Source organism: Natator depressus, chromosome 3 (assembly GCF_965152275.1).
Source record: "Natator depressus isolate rNatDep1 chromosome 3, rNatDep2.hap1, whole genome shotgun sequence".
Lineage (NCBI taxonomy): Eukaryota > Metazoa > Chordata > Testudines > Cheloniidae > Natator > Natator depressus.
This window is the reverse complement of record NC_134236.1, coordinates 203,005,303-203,029,549: the sequence shown is the minus strand read 5'-3', so window position 1 is coordinate 203,029,549 and position 24,247 is coordinate 203,005,303. Positions and strand designations below refer to the sequence as shown.

General features: G+C 50.5%; 1 protein-coding gene across 4 annotated transcripts in view; it reads left to right on the top strand.

Annotated features, from left to right (window-relative positions):
* RRBP1 (ribosome binding protein 1) overlaps nucleotides 1-18,765 on the top strand; it is a 55,185-nt gene extending 36,420 nt beyond the window's left edge. For 3 of the 4 annotated variants that reach the window (XM_074949706.1, XM_074949709.1, XM_074949707.1), the window contains exons 11-24: nucleotides 933-1,023; nucleotides 2,209-2,301; nucleotides 3,106-3,198; nucleotides 3,302-3,382; nucleotides 3,544-3,633; nucleotides 4,674-4,766; nucleotides 6,541-6,612; nucleotides 6,847-6,942; nucleotides 9,529-9,612; nucleotides 12,760-12,852; nucleotides 14,236-14,319; nucleotides 15,497-15,595; nucleotides 16,768-16,911; nucleotides 18,269-18,765. In XM_074949706.1, coding sequence (XP_074805807.1) covers nucleotides 933-1,023; nucleotides 2,209-2,301; nucleotides 3,106-3,198; nucleotides 3,302-3,382; nucleotides 3,544-3,633; nucleotides 4,674-4,766; nucleotides 6,541-6,612; nucleotides 6,847-6,942; nucleotides 9,529-9,612; nucleotides 12,760-12,852; nucleotides 14,236-14,319; nucleotides 15,497-15,595; nucleotides 16,768-16,911; nucleotides 18,269-18,307 — 1,252 coding nt within the window. In that variant the 3' untranslated portion in view covers nucleotides 18,308-18,765. The remainder of the gene's footprint in view (nucleotides 1-932; nucleotides 1,024-2,208; nucleotides 2,302-3,105; nucleotides 3,199-3,301; nucleotides 3,383-3,543; nucleotides 3,634-4,673; nucleotides 4,767-6,540; nucleotides 6,613-6,846; nucleotides 6,943-9,528; nucleotides 9,613-12,759; nucleotides 12,853-14,235; nucleotides 14,320-15,496; nucleotides 15,596-16,767; nucleotides 16,912-18,268) is intronic. The other variant, XM_074949710.1, reaches the window with a different exon arrangement.
* Nucleotides 18,766-24,247: the final 5,482 nt, after the last annotated feature.

Here is a 24,247-nt window from a genome sequence, read left to right as displayed (position 1 = left end):
ATGTTACTGCTAAAAAGAAAAAAGAAAAGGAGTACTTGTGGCACCTTAGAGACTAACCAGTTTATTTGAGCATGAGCTTTCGTGAGCTACAGCTCACTTCATCGGATGCATAGCATATTGTGGAAACTGCAGAAGACATTATATACACACAGAGACCATGAAACAAAACTTCCTCCCACCCCACTGTCCTGCTCCTAACAGCTTATCTAAAGTGATCATCAAGGAGGGCCATTTCCAGCACAAATCCAGGTTTTCTCACCCTTCCCCTCCCCCCCCCCCCCCAGACACACATACAAACTCACTCTCTTGCTGGTAATAGCCCATCCCTCTTTGAAACCTCTCTTTATAATGCGCATGATAATCAAGGTGGGTCATTTCCAGCACTAATCCAGGTTTTCTCACCACCACCACCCCCCCCCACCACCACCACACACACACCCCCCTCCAAAAACCCCACACACAAACTCACTCTCCTGCTGGCAATAGCTCATCTTACAATGTGCACAGCAATAATCCAAGTTTAACCAGAACGTCTTGGGGGGGGGGGGGGGGGTTAGGCTACCTTGCATAATGACTTAGCCACTCCCAGTCTCTATTCAAGCCCAAATTAATAGTATCCAATTTGCAAATGAATTCCAATTCAGCAGTTTCTCGCTGGAGTCTGGATTTGAAGTTTTTTTGTTGTAAGATAGCGACCCTCATGTCTGTGATTGCGTGACCAGAGAGGTTGAAGTGTTCCCCGACCGGTTTATGAATGTTGTTACTGCTGGCACAGTCTGGCTGCGTGTCCCTGAGGTCCGCAGGGACTTCTGGCGCTACTTAGCTGTTCTGTTAGCACGCTGGGGTGTGTGGGGAAATTTGATCATGACTGCCGAGAGCGCATGACTCGGTGAAGAGCACCGCTCCAAACACGCCCTCTTGTTTCATTGCAGACTTCAAGCGAAGGCTGAGCAGGTCTCCTCGCTCGAAAAGGAAGCTATGGAGCTGAGAGAGATAATCGAGCAGCAGAAAATGAAAAACAACGTGAGTGACTGGACGAGCTGAGCTCTTGTTCAGGCTTGTGCTGATGGAACAAGCCCCTGATTTGCGCTTGACCAACAATTGGGTTTTAAAAGTTGCCCAATAAAGTTTAAAATGGAGGGTTGGGCAAGTCAAAGCCTAACTTCTCTGTGCCCTGAGAGACGCTCGTCTCTATCCGAGGCACCTAGGCTGCTGTTGGGGTGGCGTTCGCACGCTTGTGCCCTTGCTAGGAGAGAAGCTGGCTGACTCCCAAGTAGCAGAGAGCTAAGGGCTTGCCCACGCTTCCGTGCGGGGTCGAGCGAAGAAACGCAACTTCAGCTACGTGAATAGCGAAGCTGAAGTCGACGCACTTAGATCTACTCACCGCGGTGTCTTCGCTGCGGTAAGTCGACGGCTGGCGCTCTCCCCTCGACTCCGCTTGCGCTCCTCGTTCTGGTGGAGTACCGGAATCGACGGGAGAGCGCTCAGCGGTCGATTATCGCGTCTAGACTAGACGCGATAAATCGACCCACCGCTGGATTGATTGCTGCCCGTCGATCTGGCGGGTAGTGCAGACAAGCCCTAAGTCTAAGTGGGGGAGTCTGACAGAGGAACAAACGAAGCTGCGGTCTGGGCCTGGCAGCCCTCCGGGCGGGGGGGTGGGGGAGGTGGAGAAGGGATTCCAGCTAGCCAAGCTGCCTCTGTGGGCTTCGTGTACCCTCTCCATCCCGTGAAGCAACGCTAGGAACAAGGCTGGAGTTCGCCACGGGAGTGGGTGAACCACTGAAGCAGGCCAAGCTGCATCTTAAGCAGGCCTTTAAGGGATGCTCCTAGCCGCTGGGAATGGAAGTACTGATGAGTTGGCGAACGGGCCTCTTCCTTCCCACCTTGCCAGGACACTCGATGGGCTGTGACTGCAAATAATGAGGTTCATACCTGATTATCTTAAGGTATCGGACCACTGCAGTGAGAATCCACGTGTATGGGCACATACGCAGAGGGTGTATCGCAAGATTTAGGAGCCTAAGCAAAATCTGGCTTCCTAAATGGGATCATCAGAATCTGCCCCCTGCCCCCCCCCCCCCCCCCGCAGCTCCGTGATGTGGATCCATAACTTCCAATAGCAGCAAGTAACATCATGCTAAGCAAACCTTGTGGTGGTCTCCGTGGCAGCGTGTGGCTTATTCCTGCGTGCGTCTGTCCCGACAGGGTCTTCGCGAGAAGAACTGGAAAGCAATGGAAGCTTTGGCCTCGGCTGAGAGAGAGCGTGAAGAAAAGTTGCTTTCTTCCACAAAAGCGAAGGTGAGTCTTGTCTCTATCAGTAACAAAGGGGGGGCTGTTCTTTGGAGCCAGACTCTGCTGCTGGGGAGCAGCTACAGAATGAGGGACCTGTTAGTTTCTAAACTGAATTTCAGCATCTCTCTGTTTGCACAGATTCTGTTTAAGCCTTGTGATTACTCTCTGTGCATGTTGACCCCTTACAGCTCTTCCAATAAAACTTTGCCACAATCGTTTACTCTTGGGGCTTGATCCTGCAACTACCACGCATGGCGAAGGAACAGTGCAGAGAGACTATTGAGTGCTACAGTGAAATTATCTTTTCAACAGCGGTCTCCCATAACTTAACCGCCTGAATTCTGTGAAAACAAACTTTGTACGGAGGTGTTGGTGTTTTTCCTCTCTCAATGTTGGCGTGTCCCTGGCAATGGTGTGGGCAGGTAGCAGTGTTGTAACGTTCTGTAAATGTTATGATGAAAGGAAGATGATGCATATGGCTCGTCAATATTGCCGCGTTTCCGACTCGTATAGAGATGTGCACCATCACCGCACGGGATGCTGACCTCATCAGATGGGCGTCTCAGACTGGGAACTCGACTCCTCTGTTCTTGCGTAACTAGCCTTGTGGAGATTTGTGCAAGTTTTGTTGTTTTTGGTTCTTTTTCCCTCCCCTCTTCTGCAGTGAAGTATCGACTGCAAAACAAAGGCCAGGCCCTCAGCTTTGGATAAATCAGCATAATGCCATTGACCTCGGTGAAATGAGAACAGCTGGGATCTTAAGGTGCTGACTTAAGTTGAGTTCATGAAAACCTATGTTTTCTCTTTCAGGAGGATTTGGAGCAGCAGCTTAGCGCAATTCAGACGCAAACAAAGCAGACGCTGCTTTCTCTCTTCCCGCAGATCACTGTAGTTCCACAACAGGTCGGCACTAATATTCTCATGCTATTGGAAGGTGAGCAGATAGCTGCGCCAGTGAAGGAATGAGAGAGACCAACTGATGCTCTGTTTTTATTTGTTTAATCAGGCTTACGGGGTGTGGCTACAGGAGTTTAAGGAGAAGAGTCTGGGAATGCTAGAGCAGCAGACAGCTAAAACAGAATCTCTTGTAAGTGATCTCGTAAGCACTGGACAGCCATGCTCCAAATATCTTGCTTTCTGTGGGCATTGGTGTAAGGCTTAGCAGCTACAGACCAACATCAAATCTAGCAGCAGCTCTTGGGGGCACGGTGAGAAGGGGGCCCCCTATAAAACTCCTTTTTCTTTCAGGATTCCGCGCTTAAATTAAAGGAAGCAGAAGAGGCGCAGAGCACTTTACAAGCAGAATGTGAGCAGTACAGAACGATTCTTGCTGAGACGGTAGGTTAAGCCATTCAGGCCGTTTCTCCTCTTCGCTGAAAGTACCACTCCACCTTTCTTGCCACTTACGAAGCCAACTGACTTTGTGACAGCCAAACCATGTCTGTAGTCTCTGAAGACACTGCACAGATGGGATGCATGTGACTTGCAGCCGTTGTTTGGAGGTTTTTTGCAGAGCTTGGTTAAAAATATTTGCTGTCCGAATCCATCTAGCATTCTTATTTCTTAGTAATTACAATAGAACTGCCCTTGAAATGCCATGGCTCTGCTACAGCATGGTTTGAGAATATAGAATCCTAGAATATCCGGGTTGGAAGGGACCTTAGGAGGTCATCTAGTCCAACCCCCTGTTCAAAGCAGGACCAATCCCCAATTTTTGCCCCAGATCCCTAAATAGCCCCCTCAAGGATTGAGCTCACAACCCTGGGTTTAGCAGGCCAATGCTCAAACCACTGAGCTATCCCTCCCCCATCCTGTGAAAGGGGTGGTCTGGAGCAAGTAGAGACAGGGTGGTGTAGTGGGTAAGGTACTAGCCTAGGGCCAGGTCTCCATTACCGCCTCTCAGGGAGGCGGATTAACTATGCTGACGGGAGAAGCTCTCCCATTGGCCTAGTAGGGTCTTCACTATAGCACTGTACGTGAAGACAAGCCCTAAGAGGTGGGGGGACCTGGGTTCTCTTCCTGACTCTGATGCTGACGTACTGTGACCGTGGGTAAATCAGTCCCCACCCCTCAGTGCCCCTGTTCCCCACACACCCATTATCAGGTGCTCGATACAATGTGAGAAGACGCCTAGCAGTTCTTCCATGGTGGTGGGTCCCTTCCTCCCCTAGTTTTGCAGAGACAGTCCAGTACTGAATCCAGCAGGCGGTGGCTGCTTCCCTAAAGAACCTATAAGCCAAGCTGACCTATTGATTTCAGTGGAAGCTGGACCATGCCCATAACTTCCTGCCTCGACAGCAGTTTTAATGCGCCCCCCCAGTGAGCCTTCCCTTCTCCACCTGCCCAGCCTCACACTTCTGTCCCTTCTCCCTCGGCAGGAAAGAATGCTCAAAGACCTGCAGAAGAGTGTGGAGGAGGAGGAGCACGTGTGGAAAGCAAAGCTGACGGCGTCTGAAGAGGAACTGCAAAAGGTGCATCCTAAAGATTCTCGTCTGTGTGTGTGAGCAGGAATCCCTGGGGTGCTGGCTGCCTATAGGTGCTGGGAACCAATGGGTTGGTGACGCGTCTAATGCTGTAAATAACAAGGGGATCAGAATGATCCCTTCTGGCCTCAATCTATGAAATGCAAGGCCTTTTAGAGGTCCCTTGCTAGGGAGGGGCACATCTTTAAAAGGCTCTGGGGTTGAACTTGGTGTAAAAACACGTCTTCTTAAATAAAGATAGCACTTTCTTTGCCCTCTGCAATATGGCGTGGGCACGTGCTGGGAGGTGAGAAGGAAAGATGCCCTCTGTATAAGCTTCTGCCTTGCTGAGATCCTGACACACACATTCTGCCTCTTGAGCTGGTGACGGTATTCCATTACTTACCTTACAACATTCGCATCCAAGCTCAAGAATCAAACTCGGCACCTCCACTCCATGCAGGGGAGTCTGGAAAGCCTTCAGAACGTTGATGTTCAAAGAGCTGGCTGTGTTGGAGCAGAGAGTGCACGGCGTTCTTTGCAAAGCTGTTTTTCCGTGCTACTTTTGGGACTCCCCGCTGTAGAGGAAATTGGCTACCTCTACAAGTCTGGATTGATGCTGGCATTGGAGCGTACACTGGTACGCGTCACCAAAAGAGCCCCATTCAAGCCACCCACAGTGTGTGTAATCCTCTCCAGCTGTCTGTCTCGCTGCAGACGAGAGATACTCTGGGCAGAATGGTGCATAAAGGCTGAGCAAGAGGCTGTCCTCTTAAAAGGATAACCCTTTAGAGAGTGTGGGAATGAAGGGGTGTGGCTGATCTCTTATTCCTTAGCTGGTGTTCATGAGAACTTGCCTGGGCATACTACATTATAAAGGAATTTAAAATGTCCCTCTAAAAAGATTTTACATTCAGAAGTGTCTAAGCTTAGCATTGTGGAGCTCAGTATTTGTGTCAAATAGATAATGTTAAATTTACTCTGGTTAAAAGGGGTATGTGTAACTCCCACTCCCATAAACACCAGAGTTTTGAGAGAAGCTGGCTTCTTTCCTGTGATGGCGGTGCATGAAATCAAGATTCTGCTGGCCATATTATGTTCTGTCTTGCCCATGCGTGTAATGTGAAGTTGGTGAGGTTGCATGGATGTAGCTGAGCATAGTATGGCCAACAGATTTGTCATGGTTGGTGACTAGAGTTGGTCAGGAAATGACGTTTTCCTCCTGAAAAACAAAAACTATGGATGGTGGCTTTTTTTGTGTTAATTTTCCATTGAGGTTTTCATTGAAAAACCCAAACTTCAAAAATGTTCAGTTTAAAACCAACAAAATTTCAGGTGGTGGTGATTGATGGATTGATTTTTGGATTCTTCAGCAAAAATGTCGATGCCCTCAAAAAGCCATTTTTCCCCATCAAATGCGGCCAATAGAAAACATTCTACTGACTTCAGTGGTGACTCATTAGAAGGGAGGAACCCAGCTTGACTCTCAGATCCTTGGCTTAGTTTGCAGGGATGACTGTATCGTCGTCCTTTTTTGGATGCGGTTAGTAATGCGGCAGCACCTAAAGGTTCCAATCCTGGATCAGGAGGCCAGTTATGCCAGGTGCTGTACAAACGCAACAAATGGTCTCTCCCTCAAAGAGTTTACAGGCTAACCGCACTGTGCCATTTTTAGTCGCTTGTAGGAGACATTTTAGAGGAGAGTCCACGCTGGGAAATACGGCTTATTAACACTTTATTTCTTTCTTTCCATTTTTTTTGGGGGGGTCAACGCTTGGTGTAGTCCCAAGTCCAAGTGAAATCTCTTGCAGAGGCTGTGGACCAGGTGAGGGCAGAGCTCCAGAACACAGACCAGGTATGGACATTCTCTCCTACTCCAGAAGGAAAGGGTACTAATTTCTGCTGCATCCCCAGAACTTCCCTTTTAATGTTGCCAGGAGAGAGGCGATTTATCATTTCTTCTAAAGCCCTCTGGGGGTGGGGAGGTTGGGAGAATTGGTCTTGCTGGTCTAGAGAGGCTAGATATGCAAACAGATGAACACCTCCATCATGACTAATCAAATCACCGGGCTCTCCTTGTTTTAATCAGCTGAAGGAATATACTTCTCTTCTGGAAGCACAGTTGGAAAATCACTTGGAGACTGCCAGTTCAGAACGCCAGAACTACACAAAAGAAGTTGAAGCAGTAAGTGTTGGTCATCTGTTTGGGGAGGTGGGGAGAGACTGAGGCTAATCGGGGCCAGGAATCTCCAGAGCTTTAGTCCAGTGTGCTAGCCGCAAGCTCATCCTTCCCCTCCAGGAGAATACTCTAGGTGGTATCTGCCTCGTTAACAGCTGGATCCATTCCTGACTTGAAGTGAACGGAGAGTTGTGCAGAACCGTCGCTCCTTTTGAGTTTTTAAACACCCCGAGCATCTCTGAATGGCTGATGATGAATTCCCCTGGCATTAGGGTTTAGAAGGAGCAGCTAAATGAAGCCGTGGGTGTCAGAAGACACAGAGGGCACTGCCCACTCCTCTCCCTGCAGACCCACCAGGCTTTGTCTTTGGGGCTTGTCTTAACATCAAATCTGGTGTTTGAAGACAAGCAGCCGAGTTAGCTTCAGGTGGGACTGAGCTAGAGCTGCTTGCGTACTGAACAGAGTGCGGGGTTGGCTCGGGTGAGAGCGGAACGCCTCAGTCATTCATGGCTTTGCAAAGCCTAAAGGAAACCTTGCGTCTGTGTGTAAATATGCTGCCTGCTGTCGGCCTTGCTAAACGAGCCGGCCGGGTGAGGGGTGAGATGCTCCACCTCCTGTGCCCGTAGAAGCCGAAGAACTGCTTAGAACAGAGAAGTCTTCGATTTGCAGACTAACTCCGAAGGGTTTGAAAGGGAAGGAGTGGCTCCAAAATGGGCAGCAGGTTGGCATGGTGACCGCTAGGCCCCGGCCGGACCTGCTACACCTTCACTAGCCAGAGATGTGGATCCTACTTCACTAGCCTGCCTCTGCTCACAGATGGACAAACAACCTCTTTAAAATGGGCTTTGAGTCTTCAGGCTTGGCTCTCAAACCTGTTGTTTTTTCAAAGGTGCCTTAGGGAGTCGGGCACCCAAGTCCCGTTGAATTGTAGTGGGAGTTGGGTGCCTAACTCGGGTTCCTTTGGTAAGCCAGTCATAGATCTCTTTCAAGATGCTGGCAGGTAAAGAGGTTGCTTTCTTGACGATGATTTAGCTGTTCTGGTCCTAGCCCTCGCACCATAAGTGTACATGGTGCTGACAAACCCAGACCGCTCCGTGCCCCAAAGGTGTGTAATGTCAGGTAAACAGACGCAGGCCAAGGTGAGGCGTTGCATGCTGGGTGGCATAATGGTGTGAAAGGGTCCCTGGAAGCAGTAGCTTAGGACAGAGAGGCTCTTGCCGGGTTGAATTTGAAACTCTCCCGAATGGGGAGGACAGCACGAAAGAGGGCACCAAGCAGCTGGGAGAGCAGAGGTGTGAAGTGGGAGGAGAGAGGCCTAGCATATTTGCAAACCAACTAGCGAATGGGAGCAGCAAACAGGCAAGTTTTACGAGGGGGTTCTCTGGGTGCAGGAGGAGCGCCTACGTGAGCCTAGGGGGTGAGTGAGATTTTGTTTGTGTGCTTGCTTGAGGGGTGCTTGCTTGACATTTTTCTTGTGTCGTCTGTTCTAGGGGCTGAGTGCTGGGCCTAGCGGTCTGCTGGGCAAGGCTGAAAGCTTCCTAAACAGGGTCTAGCCTGCCATCCTTTGCTCCCTGATCCCTTGACAAGGGGCCAGGCTAACTTGGGGAGATCAGTTGATAAGTGCAAAGTAATGGACATTGGAAAACGTCATCCCATCTCTACAAAATGATGGGCTCTAAATTAGCTGTTACCGCTCAAGAAAGATCTTGGCGTTGTCATGGATAGTTCTCTGAAAATGTCTGCTCAGTGTGCAGCAGCCGTAAAAAATATCAACAGATTGTTAGGAACAATCAGGAAAAGGCTAGATAATAAAACCAGGAAATATTCTAATGCCACTATGTAAATCCATGGTACACCCACACCTTAAATACTGTGTGCAGTTCTGGTTGTCCCATCTCAAAAAAGATCTATTAGAATTGGAAAAGGTGCAGAGAAGGGCAATGAAAATGATTCGGGGGATGGAACGGTTTCTATCTGAGGAGAGAGTGAAAAGTCTGGGACTGCTGAGCTTGGAAAAGAGACAACTTGGGCGGGATACGATAGAGGTCTATACAGTCATGACTGCTGTTGAGAAAGTGAGTAAGGAAGTGTTGTTTATCCCATCACGTAACACAAGAATGCAGTCACCAAATGAAATGAATAGGCAGCAGGTTTAAAGCAGACATCACACAGCTGACATTCAACCTGTGGAACTCATTGCCAGGGGATGTTGTGAAGGTCAAAAGTATAACTGGGTGCAAAAAAGAATTAGATAAGTTCATGGAAGATAGGCCTATTAATGGCTATTAGACAAGATGGGCAGGGACGCAACCCCGTGCTGTGGATGTCCCTAAACTACTTACTAGCAGAAGCTGGGACTGGATGACAGGGGATGGATCCCTTGCTAATTGCCATGTTCTGTGCCTTCCCTCTGAAGCATCTGGCACTTGTTGCTGTCGGAAGACCGGACACTGGGTTAAATGGGCCTTTGGTCTGACCCAGTACATCCGTTCTTATGTAACTGATATGCTGCTTCTTCTCCCTGCCACTCCAAACTCCCAAGCTTCTTCCAGACACTAACACAGATGCTGACTTCCCTCTTCTTTTTTCCAGTTGAGACAGCTCTTCTCTGAATCCCAAGAACAGCTGGACGCAGCAAAAGCAGAAGCACAGAAACAGAGCAAGGAGCTTGCGCTGGTAATGGCTAATTGCTAGATAATAGCTAATCTAAGGTTGGGTCGACCCGTAAAAGTTGTTGTCTCTGTAGAACTATTCTGGTGAGGGGTGTGATTATTTGTAATGATGTATCGGTACAATCTGTAGTGTGGATGCAGCTCTACTGATACACAGGTACAGGTACCTTTATATCTTTAGAGCTTGTCTACATGGGAATGCTCAAAATTGTTCTGAATTAACTTACAAAGTGGATTAAAGTCCCCTTCGTGTTCAGGAATAGCTATGCTGGCATAAAGCACTCTTATCCTGGCATATCTCTGCCAACACTGGAGGGGATTGTAGCATTTCAGTTATACCAGTACCTCCACAACTTCCTAGTGTCAATGAGACCGAACGCAGAGGCGCTCTTCGGTGGAGAGCGGCAGGCTGGGAAGCTGTTGTAAGCTGTGGTTAGCTAGAAGAGACGTACGACTCTGTGACACTGATGAATTTCCCAGATCTCCACTGAACTCCGCATGGGGTCTGACTTCAACTGTGTCCAACTCCAAATGCCTGTGGAACCATCTGCTAGGGGGATTTGTGTTTTGAAAATGCTGAAGAAGGTGGCAAAGGGTTTCACACCATGAAACTTTCTTTTTGCGATTTCTCATTGTTGCTTTCGTGATTAGACCAGATTTTTCAGGGTTCCAGCTATGCTGGATAATTCCCAGGCGGAAGCATGAATTTAAGCTGCTGTAAAATATATATAACCCAGCCAGGACTTAAGCGCTACTGGGTCATCTTCAGCGTGTCGAGGAGTTACCATGCGAACTGACTCTCTGGGCACAGAGAATGATGCTCTCATGGGTCCAGGGTTCAACTTCATGGATCAAATAACAAATTGACTCACTCCCCGTACCTTGCGTTCACACACCACTATATTAGAAGAATGTTAAGGTTGCGAAGTCTAGCACGTAAATTGGGAAATGCCAGTGTAATCTTTTCACCGACTTTTAAGGCCAGAAGGGACCACGCAATAATCTAGTCTGACCTCCTGCGTAACACGGGCCGAGGTTGCAAAGGTAGCCTTAATTCTGGCATTTCCTACGTTAAGAGTGCTTGATTTTGCCACCTTAATATTATTTTAGTGCAGAGTGTCTGTCTAATACATATGTGCACACGTTCCTTGGTTGATTGCCATTGGATTTGGCAGTAGGTCCCCTTATGGGAGGGATCCTGAGGGCATCCGGGGTCCCTTAGATGTCTTTATAGATCATCTGTTGGCTGGAGGAATCTTTCTTTGGGTTCCTTTTGAAACTGGCTTTTCTGTATGTAGGAATTAGCCATAGAAATCTATGAAGTTTGCCCTGTCTGTCTCTGAACCCATTTGATCAATGTGATGCGACTGCCCTGTAAGAAGGGGAAGTGTTAAGAAGTTAACAGGATTGCCACCCCTAAGGGTTAACAAATCATGAGTTTGTCTTAAAAATGCCAGAATCTTTTATGCTGGATTCTTATTTGCTTTCCGGGGCTGGGAACCTTAAGGCTCACATTTCAAGCTGTTCTTTCCCAATGTGAGGGCTAGAAGCTTTATTTATTGATTGATTTATTTTTTAAACAAAAGCTGTGCTTCTCACGTAGTTGTGTAACTCCAGGAACTGGAGCTTTCAGAAAAGGAGTTTGATATTGGGAGACTCGTGATAAAATCCTGAGGGTTGTTTACACTTTTTAAATGGACGAGAGCCAGGCAGTTCAAAATCTCCCTCTACAGTGGACCATCTGGTGTCTGGTTATAGCTTCTTTTGAATAATGAAAGCCTCCCGTGCACTGTAAATCTAATCATTTGGATCATTCAGGTAGTTGTCACAGATCTATACCTGCTGCGGAGGAGTAATTAGAGCAGTCAAACAGGGAAGCAGTCGCAGGTATTTAGCAACTTCTATTTTCATCTCTTTTTCCCAGAACAGGACTGGTTGTAAATCTTCTAACCTTCCACCCACGTCTCCGTAAAGGGCAGGGCAACACTGGGAATGGGTTGAGCGACTGCAGGGCACCTTGGCAGGCTGAGTAGAAATCTACGCTGGCTTCTCTTGATAGCAGCCGCTGGCTCTGCAGCTCTCCTTGGGAATGTTGCTGTTCATAACGGAAGTGGAGACCACTTTAAAAATAAATGTCCTTTAAACAAATGCAGGCAAGGTGCAGTGTCCCTGCTCAGACCCCAATTTTGGCCTGCGTGGCTTAGAAAAAAGTTGTAGAAAGACCCCACTTAGGACACTTCTTCCCCGCCCACCATCATGGTTGAGTCATTTTTGTGTGATAAGCTGCTAACCAAGGAGTTCTCAGGCAGTTAATAGAGTGTTGTATTAAAGCGGTTCCCTGCCTTTCGATTGCTATTGCACTGTGAATGTCCCGCTCCCCAGAGAAGTAAATCCTTTACAGAATCCGAATGCAAGCTCTAGTGTCTTCTGGATCCGTTGCAAAATCAGCCGTGTTTGGGATTCCTTCCGCAGATGACCTGTTGGAAAGCAAGACTGAATTTATCAGCCCCACGCCCTCCCTGTAATGTTACCGACTATCCATTTAACAGCTACTGCACTCGGAAAACATGGACTGATGCCCTGGCCCTGATCCTCCAGTTGGCTCCACCTGGATCTGATCCTTGTGTCTCTGAGGAACCCTAGGAGCACATGTAAACAGAGAAGTCTGACTGTGGGGATTCCACTGCAGGATCAGGGTCTGTTCTTGTAACCCTTCCATAGGGTTGAGTTCGTGGCAGGTGAATTTCACTGCTGCGGGTACCTGGCGAACCCCATCCATACCAGTGAGGTTGCAGCTGTTCTTATGTCACTGAGTCTGGTCTGATAAACTTTGAACTGTTACTTTTGGGCGGTTTCAGGAGGATGTGCTGTGTTTTGATCTTCATGGATCCCTTCTGCGATTTCCGAAGGAGCGCAGTGGGATTTGGGTGTCTCATCCTCTTAGGCAGCTCTGGGAATCTCTCCCCCGTTGCTCAGCTAACTTCCAGTTGACTTGTTCAGGCATCAGAACAAATCTGACCACAGCTGCGTTCCTACTTTTTCTGGCTGCCAGGAGCCTTTTCCATTGGCCACCCTCCCTACCTCAAACCTTCGCCCGCACCTTGACCGCCACTGTGTGTCACTGAGCCAGGCTTGCTGGTCCTTGTTTCAGGTCAGGCAGCAGTTGAGGGAGATGAAGAACCACGTGCATGATGGAGAAGCAGCTGGGTCGCAGGCTGACCCAAGCGAGTGCGAGGCCCTCGAGGTTAGGGCGGTGAGACCACTGCACGCTAAGGCACTGATTAATGACTGCACTTGTCCCATCTCCTGCTCGGCACCTGCATGATAATTGTGTATGGCTTCACTGATGACTGTAGACCGTGTGTGTTGTGCTGTTTCTCTGGGGCTTCTATTGAGATGGTTAATTTTCTTAACTAGATAAGGGAGGGGAACAAGCTTCACGTAACAAATATTCTTACCATGGCCCATTTGTAAAGAGAGGATTTAAAAAACCCACTTTCTTATCGTAGTTCTAGTGGGCCCCAGCTGAGACCAGGGCCCCATTGCGCTAGGTGCTATACAGAGACCTAGTAAGAGACAGACAGCCCCTGCCCCAGAGAGCTTTGTTGAAGTAGATATCACGCAGGGTGGGAGGAAGGAAGTGGCATTACACATGGGGGAACTGATGAAGTGACTTGCCCAGGGTCATGCAGGATATCTGTGTCAGAGCTGGCAATCCAGCCCAGATTTCCAGAGTCTCAGCCCCATGCCTTAGCAGTGAGACCATCATCTGATCACTTTTTGAGCGGGAATGAGGTCTGGCTTTGAGCAGTGCTCCCTGCTTTTGAGACCTCCTTGTTAGATGACAGTGGGATGACTCCTGGGCTTAGTGGCAGCTTTAGGGGATCCCGGGTCAGAAGATGGGTGGGCAGGGAGTCCTGCAGAGTTGATGCACTGGGTTCTTGAAGTGAGAGAATCCATTACACTGAACTCCATGTACTCTCTCTGGCTGGTTTTACAGGGTGCTGTCTTGTCTACTCAAGGGGAGGGCAGTCACCATGTGAGGCCTTGGAGGGTGGTCTTATAGGGGTTCTTGGGCTAAGGATCAGAATTCAGAGGGGCAAAGACTTTGTGTAGGATTGGATTTCTAATCTCACTAACCGGAGTTGGGTTACAGGAATTAACTGAGAGTCTTTCAGCCTAATCTTTCTCTCCTCACTAGCGTACTGACCCCACAAGCTGTGTTCTCTGCTCTTTGGGTCTTAATCCTGTCCATTGTGGAGTTTTCCCCAAGGTGCTGTGTTGCCCAAGTGGTGGGGAGCTGTCAGATGACATGGGTGGTTCAGTCTACTCTTGGCCTTTGCAAGCGGCTCCAGTTCAAGTTGCTGGGGTTGGAACAAGGCGGGAGTATAGCACCAAATTGGGCAGAGACTGGAAGTGTAAAACTCCTGGCTAGAGATTTCCTTTTGCTTAATCTTGGAAGCCTTTGGGGATTAGAGATTGGAAGCAGGGCCTGGCAGCTACCCTTCAGGGCTTTGGGGAACGCTCTAGGGTCTGTCTCCATTTATCTACGTGTAGCAGGCTTCGGCGTCACGTCCGCTCCAGTTGATCTTTCCAGTGTGACTGATTCACTTTGGTTTCTCTGCAGTTGAAAACGCAGCTGGAACAAACAGAAGCAAATGTGGATAACGAGCAAGCACTGAGGCAGAAGCTAGCGCTGGAGTTTGAAGAAGTAAGTTCGAACCTGCGTGTGACTCTCTCTGGTCTGCTGTCTGTGAAAAGGAATTGGGGGGGCTTCGCTTCCCTCCAGACAGAAGGGCTGTGTTTAAACCGATGGAGGGGGGAAAGTCCTTTTGAAAGGCTGCATGTGATCACCAGCATAGCAGAATTTTCATTACGCTGGCTCTTCCGAGCTGTTAATATGGGCGGGATGGCAGAAGGTCAAAATAGATGGTCGCCATCCCTTCTGGCCTTTTGTCTATGCCTATTACTGACAAAGACCTAAAACTGAAAGCAACAAGTTTGGTTCTTTAATCACCTGTTGTAAAATGCTGGTAACAACCCAATGAGTTACTTTAAATAGTGAAGTCTGTCTCTGGGCTGCAGGAAAACGACTCCCACAGTCTGCTTCCGCTGGGTCGAGTTGGCTCTCGTTGGAGTGTGTTTTGTTTTATAAGGCAGCTCTACAAAAAAGTGGAAAACTAGCCTGAATTTAACCAATAGGACCCTGGCCTGTAAATGCGGGGAGGACAGGCTGGCTGCTTTTGGCCCCAGTGCTACTGGGGAAGATGCTACGATGTTCCACGCAGCTGCTCATGGGGTGGTGGAGGAGCAGAACACAGGTCTGCTCTGGGCGCACATGCTAGCCGGTTAATTCTAGCGTGAAATGAATGAAGGCTGTTTGAAATATTGCCTTGGCCTGCCTCTTTCCAAGGAGCAAACCATCATGGCTGCTGGGAGGGGCGTGGCCGCAGAGGGATCTTTAAAACTTCCTGAGGCTGATGTGTGCGTTCTGCTGGCAAACTTGCAGGCCCAAGTAATGCCAAGGCCTGCAGTGCACCGGCTAGTTTCTGTTCGCAGTCTGCCACGGGTACCTGCAGTGCGAGAAGGTAGCGTGTGGTGGTCATGAGGGTTTACCTTTAAATTTTAAGCTGAGATTAGTTTGAGATGATTCCTCAGCGTAGCCACTGAGAGCAGTGTACTCACTGCAGCGTAATGGAGCTCTGCGCCGATGGCTAAGCATAAATGTCGCTATACCCACTGCCACGTGGCGCTGGGATTCTTGGCCAGCTGAGCTTCCTCTCTGCTCTTCTGGGCCACGCCCTCTGCGCCCTGTCTGACGACCACCCGTTTGATTCTCAAGTACCCGAGTCGGGTAGGACTGACCTCTCCAATTCCTGAAACCGCAGGCGCAGAACTCGGTGCGCAGTTTGCAAGCGGAACTGGAAAAGCTGAGATCTGCTGCCAACGTGGCATCCTCGGAAACGGAGGAGGTTCAGCACCTGAAGGTAATTCCCTGCACGCCCCCCCCCCCTTGCAGCGTGGGGTCTGCAAGCCCAGGCGGGCGAAGGGCGCCTTGGGCCAGATTTTGGTTCCAGTCTCTCTCTGCTGCTCCGGTAGCATGAGGGTACCCCTGCAGGCTGGGTGAGAATTCCCGAGCCTGCGGGCCTAACCCTGTGAGGGACCGGAGGGGGCAGGGGCATCGCGCTCAATGCTGGCAGCTGCCGGGCCAGCTGTAACCTACGAAGCGGGAAGTCTGGGTCCCCCTAGCAGCCCAGAATGCAGCCCTGCCTGGAAGCAGCACCATGCGTGCTGTGCAGCAAGGGGGGATGGTTGCCAAGCCAGGGAAGGGAAGCCATACGCAGGGTAAGTACTAGGGGCGCGCTCACTGCTATTGCTGCGGTCCCTGACTCGGGCCTGAGGGCTGGATCCTGAAGCCACGTCTCACGTCGGGCGTTGCACTGTTTGGGGCCTCGCCTCCAGCCCTTCCTCGTGCGATGTCTCGCTGCAGCCGACAGAGCTCCCCAGGCCCCGGCTGTGGGATCTGGCCCTTGTAAGGTGGAGCGGGAGAGGAAATAAGACTCTAGGGCTGCTTCTCCCTTCAACCCTGGCATCAAGTGTGGCAGGGTGTTTAGGTGAGTCTGAGCCCCATCCTGCTCATTCCCATTGGTCCATGGCACTAGTGGGGAAGGAGAGCAGGCAGGTAAGGAGCAGCTCTGAGACTCTGCCTCTGTTGGCTAGTGACTGGCAACCAGCGTGTCCTCCGACACCAGTCAGATTCATACAGGAAGGAATGGGGTCAGCTGACTGTGCTGGACAGGGCCATCCATTGCTTTGGCCCCAGCACAGAAGGTGGCTAGACAATTGGTGGGGAGATGAGATCCTGGCAAATGCCTGTCGTGCAGAAGCAAGTCTTGATTCTATGTTCTTGCACGGAGACTCTCATTAAGGGTGAGCAACCTGTGAAATGTGGGGATGAGCATCAGTTACGTATGCAGGGAGCTGAGCAGAGGTTTCTCCACTGTCAAACAAAAACCAGAGTGCAACCCCATCGCAAAAACCTCTCCAGGGGCTCTGAGAGGTGGGAGCGGCCTGTGAATGCTGCTGCTCCCTTTCTCCAGTGACCAGAAAACGATCGATCTAGTTATTGCAAATAATAGTTTACTTCAATTGTGTGCAGGAAAGACTTGAGAAGGAGAAGAAGTTAACGAAGGACTTGGGACAAGCTGCTACCAAACTCCAAGAGCTATTGAAGATTACCCAGGGACAACTGGCCAAAGAAAGAGAAGCAGTGAAGAAATTGAAAGAGCAGCTTCAAGAAACGGTATTGCACCTGTCTTCAAATGGAACGTAACTGTGTGCGGGTCGAACCAGGAAGCCACAACTGAGATTGGGACCCTGTTATGCCAAGCACGGCACAGACACGTAGGAAGGGATCGTCTCTTACAGTTGTAATAGATGAATCAAAGGGTGGGGAATGGAGACTCGGCGATGAAGTGATTTGCCCGAGGACGCAGGGAATCTGATAGTTGGCAACAGAGCCCAGATCTCCCGAGTCCCGGCCCAGTGCTTTAACCATGAGACCATCTTTCAGAGGTCATGCAAGCGTGTGCACGTACATGCATAATATACAAAAATGGGAACTTTACAAGAGGAGCACTCATACACCGCCCAGGCTGATCTTAGCAGTGGCAGGACATAGAGTAGAGAAGTCCATTTCCCCTTACCAACTTTTTCAACAAAAAGTCAGATTCTGGACAGTAGGACTGTTCGCAGTGGTGGTGTAGCCGTGTTGGTTCCAGGGTATGAGAGACACACACAGTGGGTGAGGCAATCTCTCTTATTGGACCAACTCCTGTTGGTGAAAGAGACGAGCCTTTGAGCTCCGCAGAGCTCTTCTTCAGGTCTGGGAAAAGTACTTGGAGCATCACAGAATTTAAACTTCCAGGCTCATCTTTTGAAGGTGTTGTGCCAGTTCTCTTTTGAGGATGAGGACTGAGAGGTCAGACGTGGAGTGATCGCTTTGTAGCAAGAGTTCACCCACACGAGATAGGGTGGGATTTTTTTTGTCTTTTTATCGTTTTCCTGTGAGTTCATCTGAGAACATGAAGATTGTCTGGTTTTACACGTGTAGTTGTTGAGGCATTTGATGCACCTTCTAAAGATGAGCCTGGGAACTTAAATTCATAACTCTGCTAGACACACAAAATTATGGATTCAATAGAGACCTTGGTTTTATGTCTCATTAAAGGATCTGTAACCTCCTCTTTCTTTTCCTATGTGTGCAGAGGTATTAATTACCCACTTCACTTTGAATGGTTTCTTGCAACATGTGTTAACTCCTTATGCTTAATCTCTTCCACCTTGTATTTCACTGTGGCACTGAGTACCTTTCCCGGACTTGAGGAAAAGCTCTGTGGAACTCAAAAGCGTGTCTCTTCCACCAACAAAAGTTAATCTAACTGCATGGCCAGAAGGCCAGATCTGGTCTGTAGGGCATTTATGTTAACATCACTGATCAGGGGTTCTTGAGTCAAATGTTGAATCCAGTCTCTGCCATTATGATATTGACATAATTGTTAGATAAACCCTGTCCCTAAGAATCCCTGCTTCCTCAACTATAGAACACATTGTTTTTAGTATACAATCCTATAACCTGCTCTGCTCTTTCTCTCTTCCAGGGGGAAGACAATGGTTCAAAGGAAGGAACTTCTGTCTGATGGGTCTAAGATCTAGAATTTACTATTCCACTTACCAAAATGCCTTACACGTTCCTAAAATATATGCTCAGTTCTTTGCAGATAAAGACACACAAGCCATTAGTGACCCAAAAACCTCCTAGTTTGAGATTTAAAAGGATACAAGTACACACTGCAGACATACATCTGTAAAGGAATTTTCATACTGTTTTTTCGTAATACTGTGTTCCCTTGGGAAAGCCCTGACTGTGTCAGCCAGCTGCTTCCAAGCCTTTACCTTCTGTAGTAACGGAATCCATGAATGTGCGAAAAGGGAAGACTCTGTTTGTTCGTTCATCAATCAGTGCAATTTTTGTCTTTTGGAGTGAATGAAGCCTGGAAGGTACACGATGCCCCTGTTTGTTGTTACCAGGCGGCTGTTGGCAAGTGTCCTTGTGAATTTCTGGATGGTAATGCAATTAAACCAATGGTGTAGCTAACTAGGGGTTGTGCTAGTCTTATTTTGAGGCGCCTGCAGCAAACGCCCCTGTTGATGGTATAAAGCGCTGGGATCATAACAGACCTCGAGCCCTCCGTGTCCCAAAGGCCCCATCCCCCAGCCGCAGGACGGAACGGAAAGGTGGCGCTCTGCTTTTCTTGCTCTTTCGTGAGTGATGTGAGCAGAGGGCAAAGTAGTACAACACTCCTAATTCCATGGTTTGAGCAAGTCCCAGAGAAGGTCCTGGGGCGTCAGGGGAATGTGCCATGTACGAGGAGCACTGAACAGCACTGTGGGCCCTGGCAAGACGGGTTTGACATGGCGGGAGTGCCAGCTGCGTTGGATGAAGCTGTGCCCTGGTCCAGCTTGGGGATCCAGGAAGTTTCCCCACTGCATTGTTTTGGCTGCGTCCCATGTGAGCCTTGAACCTGGAGTTGTCCGGGAAGGGAAGAGCTGTATGGAGAACTATGGCCAAGCTGTGACTTCAGCTTTTCTGAACGCAATTGAGCCAGGAGCCCATCTCTGCTGCCTTTGAAGTTGGTGACGAAACTCCTGTTGGCTTCGGTTCGGTAGGAGCTGAGCTGTGTCGGCACTCAGTGCTGTCAGGGGTGGGATTTTTTCGGACGTCTTACTCGAAGGATCTAATTCCTCCCTGCCCTGCCTGCTGGTGGTCATTTCTACATGTTAGATGAGTAGCCTAACTGCAGGAGGTGAAAACACTGCGGCTGGTCTGATCCTGTGGGGATCAGTTAGGAGGCTTGTGTGTATGTAGCCGAGGTTGCGAAGTCTCTCTCTGTTTAATGGCAGTTCTAACTAGTGCTTGGTGCACGTGCTGGTCCGTACAACCTACGTGGATTTACTTATGTTAAACCGGGCCCCTTTGCGCCCCCTACTGGTTAAGCACTCATTTTGTTCCTTGAACTGTCCTGTGTTTGCAGTGGTCCCGCAGGCGTTCGTGTGGAAAGCATGGGCTGCTTTAGCATCAAAGGGAGCCCCGCTGGTTCCAAGCCAGGCTGGAGTGAGAGCCCTGTGGGGTTAGTCAGGGGCAGAGTCTGGGCCTCTTGTCGGCAGAGGCTAAAGAGACCCTTCTCTTTGTTTGCAGCAGGGCTCTAGGGGGCTGGGTGCGGGTGGTGCCCAGGCGAATGGCGCGCCTGACTCATTTGGGGGGCGGGGCCTAGGCCACACCCCCTCCTGAGCATTTTCTATTGGCTAGCTTTGGCAGCTCCCGGCCCAGCCTGCTGGCTTCCGTGAATGCCATTCATAGGCCGCTACCTCTGCCCAGGCGTGGTATAGGGACCCTGGGTGCCTAGCGCAGGGTTGTGAAGTCCACCAGGCGGCAGGGCCCAAAGACACACTGCATTGCTCGGTCTAAGGACTCTGAGCTCCTGGAGCTATCGACGGGGACCGTCCTGGCAGCCCAGGGACGTATTTAAACAGCAGCTGCCTGACCGGTACTTCTGTGCCAACCAGGATTCTTGGGGATCTCACCGTGCTTTGTTGTGCTGCCTAGTGACGCCGTACCCGGCTGGGACGTCCTTCGCTACCCCCATTGCGCCAGAGCGGTGCCCCTCGTTTGCCTTTGGGAGGTGAGTCCCGATCCCATACGATGCTGAGCTGGAGTAGGGCCTTATGCTCGTTGCACCTTGTTCGGGAACCGACGAGGGCTGCATTGACCCGTGGGTGGCTCAGCCCTGCTTCTGCTCCTGGAGGTGAGCCCGACGAGGGATGCTCTGCGCCGCTTGCTCGCTGACACTTGGAGGAGTTCGATCTCTGTCCTGATATGCTCCTCTCCCCCTCTGGTTTTTACACTGATCTGCACGTCAGCTGAACGTTGCTGGAGCAGCAACAGCTTCACTGATTTAAACAGCGACTGGTGGGAGGATTCGCCATCTGCTTGGAGGTGCCACCCCGCTGGCAGCCCAGCTCCAGGAATCCAGCCGTGCGCCAGGCTCGGCAGCCACCAGAGCCTGGGCGTGGTGAAGACTCACTGGTGGTTATGACCTGCTGACTGACCATGGGCATGCAGTCGTGTCCCTGGCTGGCTGCAGGCGTGGGGCACAGTCGCTGCATGGCTGGGACGGCCCCTAGCTTTTCATTCCAAGCCCAGGATCCACCCCTCTTGCCTTCAGGAAAACCACTAGTCCCTAGGTTGTCTGTCACTGCCTTGGCAACTGGCCCCGTGCCCAGCCTTCCATTTACTGGCACGTGGCGCTTAAACGTCACCAGTGGCTCCTGGGCTAGTTTCTTTGCCCTGGAGGGGTCTGGCAGCCCACGCTGGATATGGACTGTGCCGTACCAGCTACTGGCTCAGAACTGGGCTGCAGTTCCCAGGGGGGTGGGGATAGGGCCTCTTAGCCTGTGCGAAGAATAGGGGGTTCCAGGCCAAGTCCTCCCGCGATTGCCCATCAGAGGCAGGAGGGTAACATGGCTGCTAGTTAGTTCTAATTTGAAATAACTTTCCATAAAAGGTCAGGGGGCATTTTAAAGGCACAAAAAGGGGTGGTTAGGCACCCCGACTCCCATGGACTAGCCGCTGTTGGTGCCTTGGAGAATCTCCCCCGCAAAAGGGAGAAGGTAAGGGGATTTCTCAGCTCTGCACCACTGCCTGAGGCCCAGGTCTGCAAAGTTACTCAGGCTCCTATCATCCACTGCCATCAGTGGAAGTCAGGGGCCTAATCACCTCTGGGGATCTGGGCCTAAGTCTCTCTTGAAAATGAGACGTAGGCTCCTGTTGAAAACTTTACTGTAGACCTAGGCCAGAGGTTCTCAAACTGTGGTCTGCGAGCTCCATTCAGGTGGTCCGCGGATAGGCCCCTCTAAGGTGCGCGCCTGGACGGTTGCACACGAGGGAATGAAGGGCCACCCACCTAATTAGTGGAGCCGTGCAGGCGTGACTCCACTAATTAGGTGCCTGGACCCTGGAGAAGATGCACATGTGAGGTGAGGGTGATGGCCTGGGGGAGTAGAGGGAGTAGGTGGGAGGGCGCAGAGGGGTGAGAAGAGGGGATGGGGGGAATTTGGGATGTGCAGGGCTGCGGTGGCCAGAAAAAGAAGTGACTTTCCCCAGCTCCAGGGCTGTGGCAGCGGCAAGAGAGACACCCCGCCCCCTCGTCCTCCTTCCCAGCCCCAGCTTGGGGGCTGCCCCGGTGCGGGGGAGAGGGCACATCCATCGCATTAGAAAGGTAAAACTACTGATATTAAAATATGAGTTGTGCTTTTATTTGTAGAACAAAAAAAGATGACTTTTTTTTTAATATTGCGTTTTTATCCCAAGCGCTTTACAAGAGTTAGCTAACGGTACAAACAGCATTTGGAAAGATCATGAAGTGGTCCGCCGAGACCCTCAGCAATTTTCAAGTGGTCTGTGGGGGGAAAAAGAGAGCTTGAGAACCACTGACCTAGGCTATAAACTAACCTGCTCTGCTCCCATTTGTGATGCACCTTCAGACTCTTCAACTTTTGTTTCCAGTCGCGATGCATCTAAATACGCTCATATCAACAGGCGGGTCTGACCCCAGGAGCTGCAGTGCTACCAGCATGAACCTTTCCCGCTGGAGCCATGTCCCGCAAGTTGTATGAAACCGAAACCTCCTCCATGGACCAGCCTCTAGAGGGGGACAAAGAGTGGCCCGCTGCTGGCGTATGTCCTACACGGGTACATAGTAGCGTGAAAAGCTCCAGCACCAGAAGAAACGTCTTTAGCTTTGTAGAACAGACTGCTCTACCCTGTCACTTCCAGGAAACCGGCAGCGCTTGGTCAGTGCTATAGCTAGGGGAACTCACTGCCACAGCGTGTAGTTGAGGCCAAGAACGGAGCAGGATTCAAAGAGGAATTGGACTTTTATATGGGTAGCCAGAATAGCCATAGTTAAAACATCCTCATGCTTTGGGGCCTAAGCCAATCTCTAACGAGCAGAGACCAGGCTGAGATCTAATGTCGGGGGCAGATTATGCCACCGACACCTGCTGCTGGGTGTCTGGTACCATCCTCTGAAGTAGCTGGTGCTGGCCCCAGTCATGAGGCTCGATGGAGCTTCGGGCTGAGCCAGCCGGGCTGTTCCTGACTAACCCTTTGGTTTTAATTCCGGGCAATCCTTTTGTATGTTTCTCCTGCTGCAGCCGGGCCTTCCAACTCTTCTGGGTACCAGGCAGACGGGGTCACCGCTGTCGCCTACCCCCCAGCCACACTCGTGCTTTCTATTGGGCGTACTCCCTTGCCAAAATCCTGATCGAGGGCAGGGCAGGCCGGGCTTTTCAAAAGAACCCAAGGGAGTTAGGATCCTGAATTCCAACTCCACCCCCTTTGAAAATCCCAGCCTTAGTATCTGATACAGCAAAGCCACCAACTAGTAGCTGTAAGTAAGGGGAGGTTGACACTTTGAGCTGGGGGAGGAACATGATTCCCAGCTCCAAGAAGCACATTCATGCTTGCCCTGTTTGAGCTAGTACCCTAAAAATACTGTAGCCAGGGTGGCACAATCGGTGGGAGAGGCTAGCTGCCCCACGGACATGTCTAGGGTGGTGGAGGGTGGGGTGGCTAGCCCTTCCGGCTGCAGTGACGCTAGCTTGGTTGGAATAAGCATGTGTAAGGGGACTGTTGCCCCCTTACTAACGTTCAGTGAGGATGCCTGCCCTGTCATTCAGGCTGACCTAGAGCATTGGCCTCTCCCCATTGCTCCTAGGGACTGGCAGTCTCAGGGTCCTGATTCCCCATCGACCCTTCCCCCCTTTTTAGTACTGGGAGCTAGCAACTAAAACGTCCCCACTGAATGTTAGTAAGGGGGCAACAGTCCCCTTACACATGCATATGGCTCCTGGAGTTGGGAATCACACTCCCAGCTCAAGGTGTAGACATACCCAGAGCATCAGGGCCTGAGAGTTGTTGATTCTAACTAAATCTGTGCATTAGGAACTTGAACTCCTGTAGCCTGCAGCCATGTGTGATGACCGGCCCAGTCTGAACTCTGCTGGTGGGCCCAGAAATCCTCAGCTAAGTGGGGGGAGATGAGGTGCGAGAACTGATTTGTGCCTCTTCCATTCATTCACGTCCACTTCTTGGCCATCCGCCTGCACGCAGTAACTCAGCTTGGAGCAAAGCTGCAGCCTCCAGCGGAGGTTCCTCGCATGAGCTTGCAAGCGATGGCACCAGCTGCTTTCCCCGCAGGAAACGGGGCATAGGATTGTGCGGGGGGGTCTCCTGATGCAATAATGAGGCCACCTTCCCGGCACCGCTTCACCGTTCAAAATCCAGCTTCGCTTTGTGGGGGTGGTTCTTGCCGCCTAATCATCTCTGGTCTATGCTCTTTGTAACGACCCCGGCTCGCAGGCCCCTCCACTCCAGCCACTGTCCTCTCCGCTGCGGAGGACATGGTGCGTGGAGCAACTGTTCGGGAGGAGGTGGCTGCCCACATGAGAAATGTTGCTCTCCGTACTGGGAGGCAGGACAGCAGGGCAGAGCTGGGGGCAGCAGGCTGCAGCTAATC